Below are 15261 nucleotides of genomic sequence, written 5' to 3' on the forward strand. Positions count from 1 at the left end.
TACACGTACATGCATTTTAACATTATATTTAAAAAATTGTATTGCTCTCGCATGTTCTATAAAGAAAAGAAAAAAAAAAATTAAAAGTAAAAATATTTATTTTTCAATAATTGATCTCAACACTAGTATTTTGTTTTGGTTTAGATATCTTTTGATGATGATCGATAATAAAATATGCAAGCTCATAGAATGTGAATAAAAACATTAATGAGTTAATATAATATGTAAGCAATTTTATATAAAAATTATATTGAATTATAGTTTTTTGGTTTATTTTAATATCTTTTATTTTTAATGTGCAGGCTTATTCGCCAATATCCACTAAACAGGCCTTTATGTAGTATATTTTATAAAATAGAATTTATTATATCTAACATGCATATGATAGAAATTTCAAAGTTTGTGTTCAAATGATTCAATTTTAGATTTTATAAAATGCACAGGAACACTAGGTTGTCTAATATTTAAAGAATAATATAAATTATATGTATAGCATTATAAAACATATTGATAATAAGAGACAACCTATTGTTCTCATTTAGAAATTTCTGAGAATATGCCTTATCTTATTTTAACGGTGCAACGTAAAAATATTTATATTCGTATAAAATATATATACAATTATTCAATACATCCCTTATAGAAGAAAAAAGGAGAAAATGATAAGTGGTATACATCGCTGGAATTAGGTTTAATTATACAAATAAATTTAAAAAGAGTACTCAGTAGTAGACGATATTTACTACCGTTAGTTTACTTATTTTTATAAAAATTAAAAAGATGTATTTCTCTTCTAAAAATCTCTAATCATATTTAAAAGCTTTTGTTCTATAGACTTCTTTATGTATTATTGTTAAATATATCTTATAATATGGAATTAAAAGTAATTAAATCATTGCAGGTCAGTTTTATATTATACATAAATCTGTAAAACTTCGTAAGATTTATATACCTTGTTAAGTTATATTGGTTGCTCACAATATTACATACATGCATACCAAAAAACATTATTTTAAAAAAATTTATCTTAAGAGTACAATTATTTACAAAAATTAATCTTGTTCTGAAATCTGTTATAGTGATAATCGTAAATTTAATACAACAGATCTAAAATTTGTATGAACTGTAAATTTAACATTCAACATATTTTTGTTTAAAAGTTCATAATTACAATAGGACACAGTATACATAAGTGCATAATTGTCATATTGATGAGTAATATAAGTTAATTCCTTTTTTCAAGTTTTACCATAAAATTTTCGATTCAATAAATACAATAATAAATTTACGTTAACTTTTGCTTTACCAAACATATCCATAATTGGTGCACCTTCAAATTGTAACTCAAGTAACTTTTGTATATCAATATCAACTTTCTCCATTTCTACTCCCATAAATTTGCAACGTACACTAAAAAGACCGGTATGTTCTGTTGGACTGATTTCAAAAATCACATTTTTAAATTGTGATTGTGGAAGTCCATCAACTTCTAACAATACTCCCTTTTCTTGTAGTTTGGCCGCAGAATATTTTAACGTCATTTTAGATCTCAACTTAACATGATTATTTTTTTGAATGGCTTTAAATGCTCGTAAAGACCTATAAATAGTTTGTATCTGTTACAAGAATAAAACCGAAAATTTGAAGGAATTATATACATACCCTTTGCCGGTATGTAAATTTTCCAAACAACGTTGTATATATTCATTATAATACTTTACTTGTTCTTGGTAATATTTACACTTTTCCTCGAGTCTTTGTTTAGTTGTACGTAATGTCTGTAATTCTATATTTCGAAGAATTCGATACTTTCCTTTATTGCAAAGATCTTTGGCCACTGCAGTTATAATATTTTGATATCCATCTGAATGACTGACCCATCCACCAAGTTCGAGTTTATTAAGATATGCTCGTAATTGAAGCTTACAATCATTTAAGGATGAACTGCAAATAAATTTTTGTTTGTTCTCTATTTGACCGATGATTAGTAATTTATTTTATTATGATACCTCTTATGAATTATATTTAAAGTAGGTGATAAACTGGAGCATTTTATATCATATAGTTTTTCTTGTATGGGGGAACACGTAATTTCCAGAGCTTCAATTAATGTTTGACCTTTTAAAAATTGTAGTACAGAAACTAGTAACTCTTTTGTTTTTATGAAGAGTTTATTTAGACTAGCATCTTCATCTTCTGGTACTTGAAATTTATTGGTAAGTATAAGACATACTTCCGTCTTTCCAAAACGCGTTACATTTGTCTCACATATGACATCAGCTAATAATTATAATAAAACATTATATTAAATTAAATACAGTGTAATAATAAATCATTACTTACAGATTCCAAGTAAAGATGCAACAGTTGGTGCAGGACCCAAATCATCCAATAAGTCATGCAAGGGATCCATTGGATCTGGTGCTATTTGATCTTGGTATTCTAACATAAGGCAATGAGTATCACAGATTTCCTGCAATACAATTAAGTAATTTAGTAATGAAAAGTTTTTAAATTGTGTGTGATTACCAAAGTTTTGCTTACTTGTAATGAAATGTAAATCTCAGGTTTTTGAATCAGTGTCGCTTCCGTATATTCATGAATACAAAAATGTTTTTCTAAATCTTCAATTTGACAACAGTAGCGGAAAAAGCTTTTAAACTTTTCATGGCATTCAATTATAAATGAATTCAAACAGACTAGATGTGTGGCTTCTTCACCAAACTGAAAAAAATTGTCGTAAAATGCATGTGTTTTACACAGTTCTAGATATATTTATTAGAATGAATAAATTACCCCTTTTTTAGAAGCAGCAAATTGTAATATTTTTGCAATACTGGCTAAATTTCTTCGTTGATCATTGGATAAAGATCTGTCGATTGGTAGCGTAATTATATCGAAAGCATCTGGAGCTACAATAGCTGCATTTATAAAATGATAATAAATCAAATTCCCCACTACTTTTAAAATATCTTTTTCTGGAGCATTTGGAAATTTTTCAGTTAAGGAATCATTTAAAATTTTAGCCATATATAACATTCCATATGGTATCAAATCTCGAGACTCAGTTATTTTAGTTAAAAATTCTAAAACAGTACTTTGTAATAATTGTATTCCCTTATTTAATCTAATTCTTACTTGCTCATAATTTAAAGCTTGTTGTTGTGTTACTGTATAAGGCAGAGTCCTGTTGAAAAAAATTATTATAAAGAAGTATTAACTACAATATTTGTATTAAACTTACAATGTTTCTCCTGTTTCCATTTCTAATTGATTTCGCCAGCACTTGTAAATATCTACGGGATTTGTTTCTATACTTAACGTTCGATCAGCTAAAATTTTTTCAATAATTGGTCCAACAATTTGCCTTAAAGCTCTTTGACCATTTAACTGTCGCGCATAATTTACCACCATTTTCAAAACAAGAGGATTTCCGGTAACGACTTCAGATGGTTTTTGAAACTTACATCTATATGTCGAATTAGAATTATTATTTATAATTAATTATTTTGTCATCTTTTTATGCATCTTTTTAATCACTGTACCTGATTTCTTCTTGTAATGCACTTCCAAATAGTTTCAATAATAAGTATTCCTCTCTAATATTTGACCCGAAATTAAATAATGTTAAAATTACATTTTGAAGAAACTTATTTGTTTTACTTTGAGGTAGGAGAAATAAAAGTTTTGATAAGTATGTTGGATTAGTTTGCAATGCATAAAAAAGATGTTGATAACCTTCTAACATTTTTCGACCTTCTTTAGTTAATGATTTTAAACCTTTGTGTGGGATAACACCATCCAATAAAGAATTCCTTTGGTCTCTATTAGATTGTTTCTGTTTTGCAAGAGTTTCTAAACTTTTTCCATGAGCTACAACATCCTAAACATTTTATTTTTTAAAATATATTTTTAATTAAATACGGATTTTATATACATATTTTTATTTTAAACATTACCTGTAACGTAATTCTATTTTGTATAAGCAAACCAATTTTGATATCCATACTATCTAATTGTTGTGATAACGTTTGATTATGCCGTATACTTTGCACAACTTCATGTTTTAAATGCTGCAACAGTAAATTTGTAATAGAACTTATATCATTCAAGAATTGTTTAAATACTGAACATTTTTATACTTGTAACTGCAAGTCTTTGTCATAATCTTCTGCGTTAAAATTTAGAATCGCTGAAAAATGTCGAACAACGGGAAATGGTGGTTTTTCCATATATAACAAGGAATGAAAAGCGCGTCTTTCAGCCCGACCACGCCACAAAGCTTGTATTTTTATAATTTTTTCTTCCTAAAAAATATAATATGTTAAATAAGCCAATACAACCCCTAATATATCGTGTACAATATTAATTAGAATAAAAAGTACTTACTTGTTCCCCATAATAATCTAATATATTTACATATTTAGCTTTTATTTTTAAAAATTTATTCTTTGATTTATCTTCATTACAGTTTCTTTTTTCTTCAAGTAATTTTGCATATCGTTTACGTTGTATTATATTTCTCCACCATGCTTGTATTTGAATAACTTTATCCACGTTATCGTAAAAAAATGTAAATCTATCGGAAATTTTTTTTCTTAATAGATATCCACGGATATAAGCTTGCAATTGAATTATTTGTTTGCTTATTTCATGCTCTTCGTGCTCTCTTATTGTTGTACTTTTTATTACCTCCTGAAAATAATGAATATATATAGCTTTAACATCTTTTTATACTAATCAGTTTAATTTTTCTAAGTATATGTTACTTTTATATCTTCCATGCTGATATAAAATGTTTCAGATATATTTTTAGGACAATCCCAAGTGTAATTATACTTTTGTAAATCTAAATATGATTCATTATCTTTAGGAGTAACATAACGAACAAATGCACAATTGTACTTTTCATTCTGAAACACAAGAAGGAATTACTAAATTCAATATTCTATTAATATACAATCATTGTAAGATTATACCTTCATATTTTTTAAATTGCACAAAGTTTCAAAACAGTCTGCCTTATATTTGTCTGGTATTTTAAAACCAAACATTTGAAGACAATCAATTGTGAACAACATATCATTTCGCTGTAATCCTAAATTAACTTGTGATAAAAATGTGCAGGCTATAAAAGTATGAAATTTATTATATTATATTATAAAGTTTAATAATAAATGGATAGAATTTGTAAATATAGTACCGTGTTGAACAGTTTCAGCCTCCACAGCAACAATTTTTGTTATATTTTCTACATCTTCCAACCATAATTCAGAACCATCAAAATGTTTTTCCTCCAGACATTTTTTAAATAATTTCAAATAAAGAGATGCATCTTCTGGTGAAGTAGGTTTTTGTAATTTCAAAGCAGTATCTTTTAGGGCACTTATGACACCGCTTCGATCGTTTTCTACGACAGCTGAGTTTAGTTGACGTAGCACTTGTATTACTGTCAAAATAAAGAAAGAGTGAAAATATATGATAGAGTTAACATAGAAATACATAGAAAGTTTATGGAATATACCCTCGTCATCATTTTGACATTGTTGATTTACAACATCAATACATTCTTGTATATCAATATATGTTAATAAAGGACATTCTTCGTCAATTGTTTGCTTTTCACATCGAACTGCTGCTAATGCTCTATAATATTTTACTTTATTCCCCTGATCTAATCCCTAAGATATAACATATATACAAAATTAATTTTTTATTACAATTATATCTATACAAAAAGTACACTTACAGATACATGACAATCTGGATTTGCTAATGCTTGATAAACTAAATCTGGATCTCCTGTGTCTACAGATTTACTGATTTCTGCGATCCTTGATAAAACACGAGTACTAACTATAATATCATTATATGAAAGGTCGTTCTATTAAAAATGTTGTTCATATTAATAAAGATTCATAACATATAATTTTAATTCTTTATTTTTTGTATCCAATTTTTACCTGGGATTCAATACGATCAACTTTCATTTCTTCATAATATAGTGGTATTGCAAAATCATCAATTTTTTCTGTTAATCCAAGATCAGGACTTTTTAAGACTTTATAGAAATCATTTCGTGCAGCATTTTGTAATGTTAGGTTTAGAAGTCTTACACTATCATCACCTGTTATAAAAAAAGATATTTGATAGTTACATCTAATGAGATGATAATTGTTATACAATGATACAATTATATAAATGTTTTTTATACAAACGTTTCTGAGACTTAAATGCAGTTTCATTTGTTTTATCAATTTCATTTTGAAGTAATTGTTTCCAATGATGATGATATATTTCTGAATATATATTATCCCATTCAGAACTTTCTAATAATTGCATTAATTGTTCTTTATATAATTGTGCATTTTCATGGATAATGTTCTAGCAAATAAAATTATAACACTTATAAGTAGGAGAATTACAAACAAATATATTGGTAATAATGTTCAGATAATACATACTTTTAAATCCAATATAGGTGATTTTAATGTATCCATAAAATTATTATTTTTACAATGAACAGACTGAATTATATTTTTCACAGTACAATGAACTAAAAAAAATATATACAATTAAAAGGAAAAATATAATTTGAAAATAATGATTGTATTATAACTTACCATTAACATAATTAATATGACCCTGAATTTCTGCCTGAGTTAATAATTCATCATATATATCTGGTACATAACTATCATTAAGAGACTGTTAAAATTATATTCATTAATGCTTACTAAAAATATAAATGAAAATATTTTTAGAGAAAAAACATTACTTACTCTATTAAGTGCAGCTTGTGTTTTAGATTCCTTTGCTTCCAACAAAGCATCCTTATATTCTTCAATATAACAAGGCATAATACTATTTAATTGTACTACTTTATTTTGGAGAGTAGTCAATATCTTATCATTATTCTTAAAATTAAATATTTATTAATTATTTAGGTTGCTATCTGAAATAATATCTAAATACAAATTATATTCAAACCTTCTCTACAATAGCTTGATTAATTGCTATCACTGCAGCATGCAATGTTACTGCATCTATCTCCATGCTATCTGCTAATAAACCACCAATCTTTTGGAAAGAAGGCATTTGAATTCCATATTTTTTTAATTCTTTACTGACAGCATTTATTTCTTCCTCTAAAAAAAATAAAACACTATAATAATAATATAATTAATGTCATAGATTTTTATAGAATATAATAAAATCAACCAAGTACCAGTAAAATTTACTTTTCCATACAAGTCTTGAATTTGTGGAGCTTTACCCAATTTAAATAAATGAGTACTCAAAGCATGAATACAATATATTACGCGTGGCATATTTTTTTTATCATAAATATCAGTTGTTTCTGGCTGAAAAGTCTGTTAAAAAAAATTGTACTCATTATTGTATTTAATCTCACATATGAGGAATATTTTAATTTTTATATAAAAAAAGGCATACTAATGGTAACTGCATAGATTTTAAGGATTTTAAAAAGTAATTAATATTATCTGTGTGTCTGAATTGTAAACCAACTGCTATATAACGTTTCTGTTCAAGATCATATATTTTGTGAAGAGGCAAAGTTTCGGGTGCCATAAAATGAGCAAGCTTCGCCAAATATACTCCATTTCTTAAATTTTCTTCTAGCTCAGTTGTTGGAGGAAGTGTTTCTCTGAGACATGCTTCCATCCATCTATAAAATCAAATAATGCTTATAAATAATAAGAATAATAGAAGTTTATCAAAACTTGTTAATGTAGTTACTTTTTGGCTTCCTCCAAGTGACAGAGGTACTCATAAGCAAGTGTCTTATGACGTTGTTCATCCATTTCCTCTGCTGATTTACGAATATCTGTTCCTACAAAACTTTATCTTCTAAATAAAAAATTAAAATCTACGTATATATCGCATAACTATTACAATATCCATTTTCATGTGCAAGCAAATTTTCAATTTGACACTTATATTTTACAGAGTAAAAATTAAGTAATTAAATTAATTGTTAATGTCACCTTTTTCATGATTAATTAATATGTCATCAGTATCACACATATTAGACAGGAAGAAAATATAATTATTAAACAAAAAGTGGGAATAATACACGATAATGGAATAGTACGTTAAATTCTACAAATTCAAACTTGTTCAAAACTTCAAGATGCTGCAACACTGACTAGTCATGCCAACTGAAATATTCTGTGCTTTCCAATATCATTGGACAACGATTTCATGAGAAAGAATCATTAATGACTCACTTCGTATCGTTAATAATTTGATTCTATTTGAACAGATTCCAAATCAATTTAATTTGACAGGCTATAATGAACGGATAAATAAAATAAATAGTAAATAGTCAATTCTAATTTATTAAACACTATACTAATTATCTGAAAAATAAATCAAGAATAAATTCAAGTTACAGAACACTTAAATCTAGCACATATGTGACAGCAGAACCTCAATCCTCAACATTACCAAGATTGTTCAAATACGCGATAAGTGACAACGGCATGGTGAAGTTCTTATTCACTATATAACTTACGTGCAGAAAGGTCTTCATCCGGCTTGGCAATATGGGCGGTTGTGCGAAGCAAACCTTTGCCTCAGATAGAATTAGCATATCCTTCTTGAAGATCTGGTGGTTGGCCGATGTGTTCGTTTTTAAAAGATCTGATCCCAATGACCTTCATTGAGTTCCAAACTTTAACTGCTTGATGAAAGATATAGAGACGACTGTGAGATGTTTGTCCTTAGCCAGTGGTAAAGCAGGGACCGCAATAGGGTCAGTATTTTTCAACCTTGCAAATATCTCGGCCGTAACAGATGACTCCGTTTTCTTGTTATTTTTCGTTTTGAGCTCATCAAAACGCCTTTTTCTTTATTTCGGCTTACTTTTCACTGCCTCAGCAGGATCGGTAACGTCTTTTACAGTTAATGATCCAGCGTTTTGCAGCATGATTAAAGTTACAACTAGTATCAGTCGTAAATAAAATTGTTAGAGAGGAGGAACTAATAGAAGGCAGAATGGAAGCAAAAGTAGTAGATTGATTAAAAATGGTTAATAATAAGCAAGAAAGCAAGAGGATAGTGTATAGTTAAATTAACCACTCAAAGAATATATACGTAATTTATAAACTGTTCTTCCATAAGGATTAAAAAATATATAGGATACAAAGACTTGTTATGGTTAGGTAATTTATGGTTCCATAGTTTATATACATTGATGTTAAATGCAGAGTATAAAATATATCTATTAATAAGATTATTTAATGAGTATATCATTTAATAACAATCTAAAACAATTTTTTTATTATTTCTTTCAAAGTTAAATTATTTTACAGATAAATTTTTATCGTATTTAGACTTTCAAGGAGTCAAAATTTGTTTATATTTACATAATTATTTTATTAAAGAGATGCACCCAGTTATTGTGTATATATAATTGACATATGGGTATGTGTGTATTAATGTATACACATTGTTGAAGTGGTGTAGAATTAAGGGGAGGCTAAGGAGGAAACAACACAAGAATAGTGGGGGGGACAAGGGGGATCAGATAAAGCAGTTGACCCTCGCCCCTTCAATGACCCGGGAGATATCGTTCCACTAAATTCACTGACGCACCTCCCAGTCGAATGTGTAGCCTCCTCTACTGTACATCATACCGATCGCTATTTGTTACTATGTTCGTCCACTATAAACACATGTCAAAACAGGATATGCAGCTTTGGAAATTCCTAGTTGTTTTTTTTTGTTTCATCAAAATAAGCCAATGCGATGTACAAAATTCTACCGGTAAGTGGTTGTATATTTTACAAAACAAGAATTCGTCCTTATTTTACAATTGTGATATAAATCAATTGTTGTTCGATTTCAATTATTATTGAAATTACTTCAGTCATTGCATAATCTAAAATTAAGATCAACAATCGATTTCTCATTAATATAAACATACAACATTAGAAAAAATAGAAAAAATATTGCTGTAATAAAATACGAATAATAATTTTGTAAAAGAAAGAATTATATTTTTAATGTATCGTCAATTTATAGTAAGTTAACTTGCAATTGAATTATTAATACAATTGGCAGTATTAGCAGTAATTCGTAATATTAATGTGATTTTTTTTTAGTAAAAGCAAACGTAATTTCTGTAGTTCGATGTAACGTCCAAATGATAACACTTTCTAGGAAAAAATGATACCGCTGCGCAAATAGCGCTTGGTGAGAAACGACTTGGGGATCATATTCGCGCAATCTTAAAGCATTATCAGCAAGATGATCCAATAGGAATACCTGGGGCACCAATACCAGATCCCATGCCAGTACCTGATATGAAGCATTCGTTCTCCATATATACCATGAACTTCAAGCAAGTGAACGTTTATGGTCTCTCTAAATTCCGAATAGTAAACGCAGAATCAGAGCTGGCACTGATGCAAGTGAGATCTTTTTCAAAACTCACTATTCAATATAAAATCATAAATTTGTCAACTAATTGGAATACTGTTAATACTACGTATCGATATGATTAATGGTGAATATATAAGTTTTGAAACCGGATGTTTTAAATGTCCGAAAGAGGAACATCTATGAATATCTTTTTCTTGGACTTATCTCAATTGCCAACTAGCAGTATATATTAATCATATATACATATTAATCTATAAGAATTGTTATTTAAAGAACAATTATGCGTCGGCTCTTCTTTAAAAAGATATGCATCGCTTCAATGCCTAAGAACGTTTGTCATTACGGAAAAATACACGTGCTAATTATACGATTGGTAACATAGAGTGTTTCGCGTTGATGACTAATTACAGAGATGTATAATTGAATTACCTTTTGAGTCTCTGCTAAGTCGGTCCACATAAGAATTATCAAATAAGTAAAAGAGGATTATATAATTACAAAACGTATTTAATCTAACAGAGCATTCAAATTAATTTTAATTTTAACATGTCTTAGGTTTCGGTGACTTTGAGTATCAAAAACTTGGATATAAACGGATTTTATACCCTATCCGCCTGGCTTTCACGATCAGCCGGTAACTTCACTGTGAAACTAACAGAAGTGAATGTAAAAGGAATTGCTAGACTCGAAGTTACCAATGAAGGTAAACTGCAAGCACAAAACATCGACATGGATTTGACATTCGAAAAAATAGACATAAATTTCAAAAATTTGGGCTTTCTTGGTTCCATGTTCCAAAGCGCGATCAATTCTATAGGCACCTTCATTTTCGACAGTATTAAGCCCTTCATATTGAAGGAAGTAAATACTAACATACGGTAAAGATTACATAATTTAATGTTATAAGATATAATAAGCAGGAATAGCCGACAAACTATATCATATTTTAGGGGTGAAATTAACAAACAAATCTCGCAACTGCCGCAATATTTCCCGAATTCTATATCGCCTTTTGATATGGCAATAGCTGAAGCTCGTAAACAAGTATCACAAATGGGCTATGATCCGTACAGGGTAAAAGATTATAGTCAAACTGTCGGTATATTTACGGTAACGTCGACTCATACTTGGGTCACTGGCCTGGCAAGTTTTTACCGAATGGGAAACGTTACGTTAAGCATGGAGAATAGAACAGTAAATATTTTGTTTTCAATTGTCTCCAATTTCTTCTGTGATGGTCGTCACATTGTTCACACATGTTTGAAACATAGTTATAACATAGTATTTACCTATTATCATAATTACATCAGTTGTTATGTCATATACATTATAAGTCGAAAACACGCTGACTAATCAATTTTAATTAACACACATAATTGTCACGTTTATTCTGTACTTCATTTGTAGGCGTTGATGCATCTTTAAGTACTGTTTGGTTGTTTCCATTTAAAGGTATACATCACAGTTGATATTGGCACCCAGGAAATCGAGGGAAAGACTCATTGGGAAATAAGTGTGATTGGTGGTTTCTTATCTAGGGCTGGTACGGTTTCCTTTACTGTACAATATTGTAGGGTTCAACTAAAATTGAGCCAACCCATGGATACTCGGAAGAAACCAGGTATGGAACAACTTGACCTTGAATTAGGTAATATACAAGCAAGATTTCATGGAGCTGGTACAATCGATTATTTGATTGAGGCAAGCGTTAACATACTACCAAATCTTTTAAGGTTCGTTTTCGACATTTTTTCAGATCTCTTTACAGTCAGTTTGTGTTTAAATCCATAATATTATTTAAACGAGCATAATTTTTTCTTGCAGGTATCAGATAATGGATGCTATAGAAGGACCGCTTAGAAGACGTATACAAGCTGAAATAAATAAAGTGAACGTTGAACAACTGATTCATGATAAAATTCCTGATATAGAAGAACAGGCTAGACATATTCAAGGTATGATTCCTATGGAGGAAACAATTCTGAAAGAGATAATACCACCTCTGGATCAGGATGAACGACCATTTTCAGAAAGCGAAGAAAATCGAGGTCCTTCCTAAATATTGAACAATTATAAAATACGCAAATATTTAATTACTTGACATCTAGATTTAGATTTTTTTTTATCGATACCAAAGTTATAGCAAAAATATACAAAGATCGCGATAAATACACTGCGCAGCACATCGTGTGTTTTGTACATATTTTTGATTTACTAAAATATACTTTTTAGATATACTTTGATTATAGATTAATTTCAAAGAACCTTCTTTTTTTAAATACAATGTTTATTTATTGAAAAAAAAACCAGTAAAAAGTACAATAGTGTATACTTTAAATCATAGTTACAAGTATAATGGCTATAACAAAACTTAAGCAGACTAGTGTATAAGATAATTTCATTAACATTGTATGGTATAATATCAAAAGTACTTATTTTAAACGTATTGATTTTAATATAACGTATCTTTAAGTGATAACACTAATTGCTCTCCAAAGACATATTATACGTTACTTTATATTTAGGATAAATATTTTAAGTTCTTTGGACGCGTAAGCGATGCAATCTTAAGAAATTAAATTACGTAACAGTATAATTAAATTATCAGTTAAAAATATGCAATTAAAATTAAATCGATATGAACAAATAATTTCGATTATTCAATAATGAACAATAAAGAAGTTACTTAGGCTTGCAAAAAGAAAATATATAATAAATTCCAATACATGAATACTTCTTAATATCGATTAAGTGAAAAGTAACATTTACGCTGCCTTAATCGCTGGCGCATTGCTTTGTTCGATCGGTACAATTCGTTCTCCTGGTGCTGGTAGGGCGAGTCTCGGAGCAGTGATAGTAAGAATACCATCCGATGACAAACTGGGTTTAACATGGCCAATATCATATCCTTGTGGTAGTACGTAACGACGTACGAAGTGTCTGGATACATAACCATGTTCGTCCTTCTTTTCTTCATGTTTACCCTCGATGGTAATACATTTATCATCTGTTCGGACCGTTATTTCCTCTGGTGCAAATTGCTGTACATCAACGATCACTTGATATTTATTTTGATCTCGTTCGACAGTGGTTGAACCGCCAACTTGATGTTCCAATTCTTCCATCATGTTTCTCCATGGTTTGAAGAATTCCTTGAAAGATGGCATTGGTGACGGTTTCCAGAAATCGTCGCTGGTGCTAAGACGTTTAAAATGTTCCTCCAATTCTCGATGGTAACGATCCATATCTTCCCACCAATTGCGGAACAGGTCTCTTGATATTAGTGCCATGTCGATGTAACTGTGATCTGCACAAATTTGTGGCGTGTCAATGAATGTAGCAATTTAAAAAAAAAAGAATTAAGTTAAAAATCATAAAAATTAAAAATATTTTTAGTAGGATACTAAATCGATGACAAAATGTAAAAAAGTAATGCCATGTATACAACAAAATTGTTGACATCGTTGACAACATTTACATGACGTAAAGAAACTCAAGCTTTTCGTATTATTTCACTAGCAAGTAAATGCTTCGACGAACATAATATGCATTCATTTAACAATTTAATGTTTACGTTATATGAGAAATGACTATCAAAACTTGCTGCAGCACAGTATGAATTGTATACAAATGTTGACTTGTTTTTACGCATTTCAGACATCTATTCTTAGATTCATAAAACGTTATATGAACGTTGCACCGATACTTGAAAATTACCCTTCTTTTAAGTTGCAAAGCTACCGAAGATGCAAATTAACTTAACAAATAAAATTTTAAACGGTCGAAAAAAAAGAAAAAAAAAAAATATAAAAGGAAAAAGAAAACCGGCAGTTGATAAAATGATCGAAAAGTTTGTTAAATTATTAACACTTGAATAAAATTAAAGGAAGTTCCAATACATACCTATCGTTGGAAATCCTTTGTTTCGTTTTATAAATCACACTCTCAGAAAATAATAATTATCGTTCGCTGTATAAAGTCGTTCGGTAGTTGCTCGAAAAGTCACACGAACTGTTCGCTTCGAGTTACAATTTCTTACTGACTGCGCAATACTACCGTCCGTGGGTTTATATTTGGTATGACGCGCTTTTCGAGACTTTTCGAAGCGTACATGCGCAGAAGTATACTGCTTCGAATTTTCTGGTATTCTAATTCTACTGGAACTTACTAGTTTCGTATCGTGACCAATCAACGTGTTTTCTGATACAACGACCGCTTCTCGTTTGTTCTGGTAATTTCTCTTGGTACTTTTGACACTATTTAAAATACATCGTTTTGCTCCATGTTTCTCTACATATTTTTTAGCTTATGTATTTTAACGTAATATCTGTAAATATATCTAACGTATGTGTCATACATTACATCATATTTTGTATTAACTATATTATATGTATTTAACTATATTATGAGATATTTTAAATTGCACAAAATATCTTCTTTTTAGTATATTTTGTTAGTATATTATATCGGGTTATTATTTACAGAATTTTAAATGTTTTCTATTCTAATATCAATGATTAATCCTTACAAATCATTTAATGGAAATAGTCACCAGAGATAAATTTGAGATCGATGATATACACGTATCATCTACAGTACTAAAAATATTGTTTAACAAACATCTTTAACTGATGACGAAGGAATTTATTCTAGGATACTTTGACATAGACTAATAATAAGAAATTGAAGAATAATATATCTATTAATTGATACAAGCAAAACATTAAGAAAGAAAGAAATAGATTGTTTTATTGGGAATACAGTTTTTAATCTAAAGATAGACATCGTTAGAAAAATATGGTCGACTGGATGGTAGCGATCTCTCTGTATGCTTATGAGTACTCAATATGA

The 15261-nt window shown here is 29.1% G+C and overlaps 3 protein-coding genes across 3 annotated transcripts; 1 reads left to right on the forward strand and 2 right to left on the reverse strand.

Moving 5' to 3' along the window:
* Window positions 1-1238: 1238 nt before the first annotated feature.
* On the reverse strand, window positions 1239-8049 carry LOC108546485 (ras GTPase-activating-like protein IQGAP1). Its single transcript, XM_017898569.1, has 26 exons — window positions 8010-8049; window positions 7762-7855; window positions 7456-7690; window positions 7229-7373; window positions 6991-7148; window positions 6783-6917; window positions 6624-6708; window positions 6465-6556; window positions 6219-6384; window positions 5964-6127; window positions 5750-5884; window positions 5525-5681; window positions 5204-5449; window positions 4980-5128; window positions 4770-4913; window positions 4390-4695; window positions 4143-4307; window positions 3960-4073; window positions 3546-3883; window positions 3245-3469; window positions 2797-3187; window positions 2545-2724; window positions 2344-2473; window positions 2010-2280; window positions 1663-1944; window positions 1239-1599 (listed from the first exon to the last, which is right to left on the reverse strand). The coding sequence occupies exons 1-26, from the start codon at window positions 8047-8049 to the stop codon at window positions 1239-1241; spliced, it is 4908 nt and encodes a 1635-aa protein (XP_017754058.1).
* A 1371-nt stretch (window positions 8050-9420) lies between these two features.
* LOC108546544 (uncharacterized) lies at window positions 9421-12588 on the forward strand. The gene is made up of 6 exons (XM_017898685.1): window positions 9421-9792; window positions 10189-10439; window positions 10966-11288; window positions 11361-11604; window positions 11863-12143; window positions 12235-12588. Exons 1-6 carry the CDS (start codon window positions 9633-9635, stop codon window positions 12467-12469), a joined length of 1494 nt encoding a protein of 497 aa, XP_017754174.1. The 5' UTR covers window positions 9421-9632; the 3' UTR covers window positions 12470-12588.
* Window positions 12589-12930: 342 nt separating this feature from the next.
* On the reverse strand, window positions 12931-14464 carry LOC108546545 (protein lethal(2)essential for life). The gene is made up of 2 exons (XM_017898686.1): window positions 14314-14464; window positions 12931-13717 (listed from the first exon to the last, which is right to left on the reverse strand). The coding sequence occupies exon 2, from the start codon at window positions 13698-13700 to the stop codon at window positions 13176-13178; it is 525 nt and encodes a 174-aa protein (XP_017754175.1). The 5' UTR covers window positions 13701-13717; window positions 14314-14464; the 3' UTR covers window positions 12931-13175.
* Window positions 14465-15261: the final 797 nt, after the last annotated feature.

Source organism: Eufriesea mexicana, unplaced genomic scaffold, assembly GCF_001483705.2.
Source record: "Eufriesea mexicana isolate 0111107269 unplaced genomic scaffold, ASM148370v2 scaffold654, whole genome shotgun sequence".
NCBI classification, from domain to species: Eukaryota; Metazoa; Arthropoda; class Insecta; order Hymenoptera; family Apidae; genus Eufriesea; species Eufriesea mexicana.